Here is a 7,221-nt window from a genome sequence, read left to right as displayed (position 1 = left end):
CGGGGGCAGATTCAGGCCTTCCTGTTGGCCTCCGTCCGAGACGTGTACGCTAACGAAAGTCTCAGACTCGGCCCATCAAGGCAAAAAGCTAGACGTGTGTGTCGTACGGCCTTTGAGCACATTGTTCCTCCTGCTCGTTCTCATCTTCTTCTAGAACATTGCCTTTGTAATCCCCGGGCCATCACCATTTTTCAACCAGCCGGTCGTGTCATTGCCACACATCCAGCACTGTGTCATTGACGGCATTGTTATCTTGGATCGATCCGGTGTTGCCTACGGGGGGTTCTATCTTGCACTATACGATCTGAGGTGGCACGGCGAAAATAAACTGAGCCTTTTTTTTTATGTGTTTGATGGATATGCTGAACCTGTGTCTATCTTTCCAAGTTCAGAAGACATGGCTGGACCCTCGCTTCAGTCACGTCAGGTCTTCGTAAGAGCTAATGCTTTGCCATTGTTCTGGATCACTCAAGCTAATTCGAAAGCAGAATTCTACCCAGCTCTTGTCGCTGTTCCATGTATACCGATCCACTCTTTACCCGGTAACACTTTTGTAGTGAACAACAAGGGAGGGTGCCAACTCCAAGCAGCTATAACCGTGTATGATGCGGCGGCCATGCAGTCCCGATACTGGAGTTCAGTGGATGACACAATATCTTGACCTGCCGAGGCAGCTTGTGCTATTCGTCCCCGCCAATCATGGAGGTTACTGCGGCCCTGACACCGCCAGCCCCCATACCATCTGGCACGCCTCGTTGAGTAGCTTCTGTGTTGGGTCATGCCTGTCATTTGTTGGTGATACAAGATATTCCACCACTTTAACGTTTGGGATCAGTAGTCTCGATGTGAGTCAAGGATCTCATGTCTTGACTGTCAACTTTCTGTCCGCCAAGACACACTACTGTCGAAGAGATGGCCGTGATGGGTTGGCCAACCCACTGACTCAAGAGCATGGTGCGCCAACGACATCTTATCACGACGCAGCGTGAGGTACGCCAACAGAGTATGGTAGCTCTTCAGGGTATCAGACATACGAGCGGCAGGGCATCGTATGCGCCCCGTGCCAATCCTTCCCACCAGATTACGCACAAGAACAGCCCCTTGAAGTGTCACATCAATGCTCATTCTAACTGGCTCAGACCAGTAAGTAGCTCCAACTTCATGCTTTGAAACGCACCTCAATATTGCTAAGGACATGGCAGTCAGGCGCCTCGTCGTCCCTACACCCTGCCACAAGCGAGTGATTATACATCAGAGGCGCCGGGCGGGCGATAGCATACTTCAACTTCCATACATGGTGCGCACAAGCCAACATGCGCGAAAGCGGGCTGTCGAACCGAGCAAGATCTGCTAGAACCAAGCCAACGCCCTAAGAGCCAACCTTGACCATGACCGGGACCCAAAAAAACTCCCCGTGGCGGGGGCCACTGTGTAGGATGACAAGGAGGGGGTCTTGAAGTCATCCACCAATCTCTACCGTGAATAACAATCATGAAAATTCCGTGTCCGTATTCAGCCCGGTCTACAGGTCACCTTATCCTCTTCGTCTTTCTTCATTTTTGTCTCGTTCCTGTTCATCAACATTGGCAGAGAATCAAGAAAATCTCACCACAAGTCGCAACTCACCTCCCTGGCGTCATGGACGTTCGATCTGGACCGCACCATACGGAACCGGAGGTGTGTTTTCATACTTTCTTATCAAACTTCCAACACATCTAACAGTTGAGCAGATGGCGTGTCTCCCTTTATCCCTCGACAGGGAACAATCTGATGGGCTGCGCTTCAAACAACTTCTCACAACACTCCATGACTCCGCCCTCGGCATTCAACACTATTCCAGACCTGAACGATATTCAAGCGTACAGACCTTTAGGGAGGCCTTGGAACAGACTGAAAACGCCATCGCGTCTCTCGTGGCAACCAATCAACAACTATACGAGGGAATTGAACGTCTGAAAATGACCAATAAGGAAGCGGAAGCGACAGAGTTGAAGAAGAAACTTGCACAACTCAACGAAGAGTTGACCATGTGGCGAAGGGCAGGCACTCTCAGATGCAGGAGTGAGCCGTGTCAGGACGTATTCATGACAGTGAGTCCATCGGGTCATTAGGGTGGCTGAATCATGTCGAGTGTTGATGAAAGTAGTTCCAAGCCCTGAAGAATCACGAAAAGTGTGTCCACAACATAGGAGCAGAGAGATTTTCTTGCCCATATTGCAGCAAAACGTAAGTCATGCAGAGACTCCGGCAAGCATTTTGTTCCTGGTCACTAACAACCGCAGATACGTAAAGAAGCCATCGTTCGATGAGCACCTACGGCGCTGTGGGGCGACGGTTACGAACCAGAATCCTTTCGATATAGTGCCAGCCGTTATATCGCCCCTGGGTCAAGCAGTCTATACAACATCTGCAAACATCGCAACCCAGACGAAGTCATTCGATGATACACCGAGTTATCATTCGTTGACGGGCGCGTCGTTATCTCCTCATACAGTCCAAATGACCCCTTCTTCACAGCTGGAATTTCAGTTCCAGCCCAACAACTCCATTGCGACCTTTTCATCTTCACAGCTTGGACCTAGAATAGACAACGCAGGCGCCTTCGCCCCGGAATTACACATAAGTTCGGCTGAAGGGTATTCGCCAGGGGAGTCCACACCCCCGCCACACTACATCTTATCGCCTACCGATCAACGAACCACTTGCTCTATTTCAATGTTTACAGAACCTACCTGGCACCCTACAGAATCACTGGGTCATCAATATCAACTGCCCCTTGCCCCAGTGACGACTCAGGTCTCAGAAGAGGCGTCAAGAGCGTTGCATTTTCTCCGACCTGGACAGATAACGCTCTCGAGAAGGCAGAGCGCCCCGGCCTGTTCTTTACCTCTGATGCCGGGAGAGAATCCGCCTTTTCGTCTTAATGGACCGCCCCCGCCATTGCCGTCACATTTATCAGTAGCTGTGGCGTCGCCGCCGCCGCCTGCTAGCCTTGGCTACACCGAGCAGCAGGCGCTGAGTCTAACGGAGGAACAGCCTCAAATGACATTCCACCGTGTGGGCGACAAGAAGAAGGGGCGGATTCAAATTGCCCAGAGCAACATCATACAGCATAACACGTGCTTCACCAGCGGTGCGGAAACACGGAGCTATGGCGCTGCGGGAGGATGGTCGAATATGAATTATGCCAACACTGGGTTCGGTATATGAAGCAACTAGCATAGCAGTTTTGTCACATAGTTTGGGGACATCGAAGCGTACAGGCGTTGGAAAGCTTCCAGGGACCTAGGGACTGACTGGTCATTGGGCTCCAACTGTCATTTCCTTCCTTAATCCAAGTGGGCCTTTTCTGAACAATCCCAACTCCTTCGTATTTCCCATTACTTTCGGGGTCACTTCTTCATTCTTACCGGACTTAGATCTACCACCCAAGTTACTGGCATTTGATTCAGTCTATGCGCAAATCGGACAACCTCTAGAGACAAAAAGCTGACAAGCACCGATTTCGTTCAATATTATCAATGGCCCTGTTAGTAGATCTTTTGCGTACTTGTATATATTGTAGGATACTTTGATTTACGCATCCCACGAAAGGAAATTCCACCTTTCTCCGTCTGTCGACAGTCAACGCGTCGAATAGCTAGTTGATACACGGATGGCACATGCATGCATAACTAAATATATTACAAGGTTTTATATACAAAAGAGGTAACCTGAAATGCTGTTCGAAGGAGAAAAAAAAAGAATAAAGAAAAAAAGGGAGAGAGGGAGAGAGAGGGAGGGAGAAAAAGGAACAATGATTGATAGAAGACGGCCAATCAGTAAGGCGAAAAAAAGGGAAAGAAGGAAAAAAAAGAAAAAAGTTGGGATTGCCAGGAATCGAACCTGGGTCCTCTCGGATCGTTGTATGTCAAATTGACCACAACGAGAAGTACTGACCACTATACTACAATCCCTGTTGTTGATAGGAACGACGAATGAGGCAAAGCCTACGTACGGAAAAACAGGAATGCGATGTTATGCTGTACCTCCCGCCATTGACAGTAACCTAAGATAGGTAGATGCCTGTATGTGCACGATAGGCGATTGCAACAAGGATTGGCGGCACCTCTACCTCTAGTGTATAGAAGCTTGGAAATACCAAAAAAAACCTTGATCGATTTTCTCGTCAATACTCCTGTATGACTTTGAACGCGTATCAATTTCGGTTGGGTGCCTAGCGATGGAACTCTTAACTCAGGCTGCACTAATGGAACGAGAACAGACAGTCAAGCAGTGTTCAGACGAAAGGCAAGAGAATTGAATGCAATTCTGTACGTAGCACACCGACAAGCAGCAGCATGTAGGGTACCTCATGCAGAGTCGATGCCATCATGTTCATGTCTTGGTACGTATCATCTAAGCGTCAACCATGCATGCTATTTACAAAATCATAAAACCTAATATGTAATCTTGAACGCCAAGACGGGTTTTGAATGCACCGTCGTGTCGCCCATGTGTCTCGGGGCGCGCGTGCATTGCGCTGCACCATGTCCATTCCATCTCATCTTTCGAAAACCCCAATCGAATGCCTTGTCGTCCCCTTCAGTTCATCCCATCCCATCCCATCCCATCCCATCCCATTCCACATCCCGTATGTCATCCCAAGCCGCTTGTTCTAAAACAACGGCACCTTGTCATACAACCCATCATAAACCTTTCCCACCCACCCAAGCGTCTCCCCTCCCCTCGCAACCACTCCCAGTCCACCAGCCGCCCACACCGCCGTCGCCGCGGCTGCCACGGCATTGATCCAAATCAATCTCCTCCTCCTCTTCCGCCTTGCCTTCCTATCCACCTCCGGCACGCCCGTGTGTCTCTCCAACACCCAGCCAGCGCCCTGCGACACACCAAACCACTTGGCCCATCCCCACACCATGTGTCCGCACCCGATCCCCAGGAGCGCGGCGTAAGCCGCCCACGACGTCCACGCATGTCGCACAAACCCGTGAGCAACGTACGCGAGACCAATGTTGGCCGAGTCCCCCTCCACCACAAGCGGCAGACCGCGGTTCATGAAGGCGTGCGCGGCCACCACTGCCGTAAATCCATACCCGCTGAGCGCAATCCAGCTGAGGCGCGGCCAGCCGCTGCGCAAGAAGCGAGCGGTCGGTTTGGTGATCCCCAGGCCCATATGTGTCTTTTCGTCGCCGGCGCCGTAGTAGCGTCGGAGATTCTCGCGGCGGCGGAGTAGGCGAGCTAGCAGACCGGCGCCAACGTGTGCGACGATGGGAAGAGCGACGAGCAAGGGCTCGGAGAGGGGCGTTTGGTAAATCTCGCGTGCGAGAAGGAGGTAGGATTCGGAGGCGGGGACGGAGCGCGCGAGGAGAGGGATCACGGAGGTTGTGGCGAGATGTAGGGAGGCGAAGAGGGAGAAGGTGTAGGAAGAGTAGCGTTGAATGCGGGTTACTAGAGGAGGGTGATGTGAGCTGAAAGAGCCGCAATTTTCCCCCAGGGTGGGGAGGAGAAGTGGCAGTCCGAGGGGAGGAGGTCTTCTTACAGTAATATATCGCTCCATGACCGCTACCGCTTAAGCCGAGTGGTGTCATTGTGTTAAGACCTATACCTCCGGCTGCCCCTCCTGATCCGGATGACTTGAGAGAATGTATCGAATTTGCTAGGGAGCCGCCTTCGGCGGCGTCTTCCGAGGGCGAGGCATCTCTTGTTGGGTCAAAGTCGGGACCTTCATCTTGGTAAAGGTCTTGTATCGGCTCTGGGTCGAGTTGTACAAGCGAGATAAAGGTCTCTTGCGATGCCTTGTGACTTAGTTGGTGGTCCCGAGGGTCCAGGCCGTGAGGATCCATGGTGGGTGGACTGGACTGGCTATGGTTGGAAGCGTCGGGTTGCGCCAGTCTCTCGCAACCGTTCCTTGTTCGTTGGTCCTTCTTAAGAATGTTTTACTTCCAATTCGTCTCTTCTGATGCTGTTTGTGGTCCAAATTGGGATTTCAGGAGACCTGGGCAGGTTTGTCGTCAGGAATCAAACAGGGCCTGGAAAGTTAGATGGGTTGGAGGTTTCGGCCGGGGGTTCTTTAGGTGCGTAAGTACTGGCGCATTTGTTGAGTGACCTGGAGCGAGGGTGGGTCCTCACTGGCTCACCTGGTAGCCGTTGGGGTCCTCAAGTGGATCACTCGCTGGTCAAGCATCAAGTACCTCCTCTATGTACGCAGTCCATGTAGGTACCTCTAGCTTGGAGGTCCCGCCAACGCAAGGACAGTAGGTAAGGTATCCGCTAAACCGCCTGGTGTAGTGGGGATTGGCGGTGTGGTGGAGTTTCTGTGTGGGGATAGCTTCCCCACGTTTCCTTGCTGTCCGTCAAACTTGCATTAAACGAACTGCTGTGATTCGTGCCGCCGGCAGTTCTTGGTCTTTGCGGGGTGTGACCTCGCACGCAGGCGCGCATCATCTCGAGTTGCAACTTCACGTCTGTTCACTTTCCACGAACCATACCAAAGTCCAACACGCAACGAATTTGAAAACATCATAATTGGCATCCCGAGAATCGCATATCGAGATCAAAGCAAAACAGTCCTACTTGATAGTCTCGTTTACATTACCGTCAAACCGTCGAAATGCCTCCAGTAAGTCGCCACATAGCTATGGCTCCCCACGCTATCCTGATGGCAATATGTTAACTATCCCCTCAAACAGCGCCACCAAACCCTCCCACCAGCTCAAACTTCCTCTGCCCGCGAAGCCCTCCAATCTTTCTACTGCCAGCTATGCCAAAAGGGATACAGCCGCATGAACGACTATGAAGCCCATCTCTCCTCCTACGACCACAGCCATAAGCAGCGCCTTAAGGATATGAAGCAGATGGTGCGGGATCCCCAGGCTGCCGCACGTGCTAGGAGACAGGAGCAAAAAAATGAGGGCGTCATTTCCATCAAGCTTGGAGAAGCTGCGGCTGGTGGTGCTGGTGCTGCTGGGGGCGGCGGCGGTGGATTCAAGAAGGGCGGGTTTAAAAAGTCAGGGTTTAAGAGCGCCTTTGTTCCTGTTGGGGAGAATAAATCGGCTACATCAGCGACTGCTGCACCGGCTCCAGGAACAAACATTGATACAGCGCCAGATGGCCAGCCGGGGATTAAGAGGGCACTGAGAAGCGAACTGGTTGAGAGCGACACCGAAGACGAGGGATACGAAGTTTACGATCCTAGGAAACCGACTGATTGAGCGGGAATGA

At 51.8% G+C, this 7,221-nt stretch overlaps 4 protein-coding genes and 1 non-coding gene across 5 annotated transcripts; 2 read left to right on the top strand and 3 right to left on the bottom strand.

Moving 5' to 3' along the window:
- Positions 1 to 423: 423 nt before the first annotated feature.
- Positions 424 to 1,640, bottom strand: B0T23DRAFT_406300 (uncharacterized protein; the record flags this gene model as incomplete). Its single annotated transcript, XM_062839098.1, has 6 exons — positions 424 to 459; positions 598 to 782; positions 900 to 1,014; positions 1,178 to 1,350; positions 1,410 to 1,471; positions 1,627 to 1,640. The coding sequence occupies 6 exons, from the start codon at positions 1,638 to 1,640 to the stop codon at positions 424 to 426; spliced, it is 585 nt and encodes a 194-aa protein (XP_062690737.1).
- Positions 1,641 to 1,958: 318 nt separating this feature from the next.
- Positions 1,959 to 3,210, top strand: B0T23DRAFT_321232 (uncharacterized protein; the record flags this gene model as incomplete). Its single annotated transcript, XM_062835215.1, has 3 exons — positions 1,959 to 2,090; positions 2,190 to 2,226; positions 2,363 to 3,210. The coding sequence occupies 3 exons, from the start codon at positions 1,959 to 1,961 to the stop codon at positions 3,208 to 3,210; spliced, it is 1,017 nt and encodes a 338-aa protein (XP_062690736.1).
- Positions 3,211 to 3,864: 654 nt separating this feature from the next.
- B0T23DRAFT_t266 lies at positions 3,865 to 3,956 on the bottom strand. The gene has a single exon. It is a non-coding gene; the product is annotated as a tRNA-His (tRNA).
- A 337-nt stretch (positions 3,957 to 4,293) lies between these two features.
- B0T23DRAFT_342133 (uncharacterized protein) lies at positions 4,294 to 6,060 on the bottom strand. Its single transcript, XM_062835900.1, has 2 exons — positions 5,540 to 6,060; positions 4,294 to 5,448 (listed from the first exon to the last, which is right to left on the bottom strand). The coding sequence occupies exons 1-2, from the start codon at positions 5,841 to 5,843 to the stop codon at positions 4,658 to 4,660; spliced, it is 1,095 nt and encodes a 364-aa protein (XP_062690735.1). The 5' UTR covers positions 5,844 to 6,060; the 3' UTR covers positions 4,294 to 4,657.
- Positions 6,061 to 6,610: 550 nt separating this feature from the next.
- On the top strand, positions 6,611 to 7,211 carry B0T23DRAFT_430540 (uncharacterized protein; the record flags this gene model as incomplete). The annotated part of the gene is made up of 2 exons (XM_062840254.1): positions 6,611 to 6,619; positions 6,690 to 7,211. The coding sequence occupies 2 exons, from the start codon at positions 6,611 to 6,613 to the stop codon at positions 7,209 to 7,211; spliced, it is 531 nt and encodes a 176-aa protein (XP_062690734.1).
- Between the last annotated feature and the right edge of the window lie 10 nt (positions 7,212 to 7,221).

The sequence above is a fragment of the Neurospora hispaniola genome (assembly GCF_033458365.1).
Source record: "Neurospora hispaniola strain FGSC 10403 chromosome Unknown B0T23scaffold_6, whole genome shotgun sequence".
NCBI lineage: Eukaryota > Fungi > Ascomycota > Sordariomycetes > Sordariales > Sordariaceae > Neurospora > Neurospora hispaniola.
Note: the sequence above shows the minus strand (reverse complement) of the source record. Positions and strands in the feature narration are given on the sequence as shown.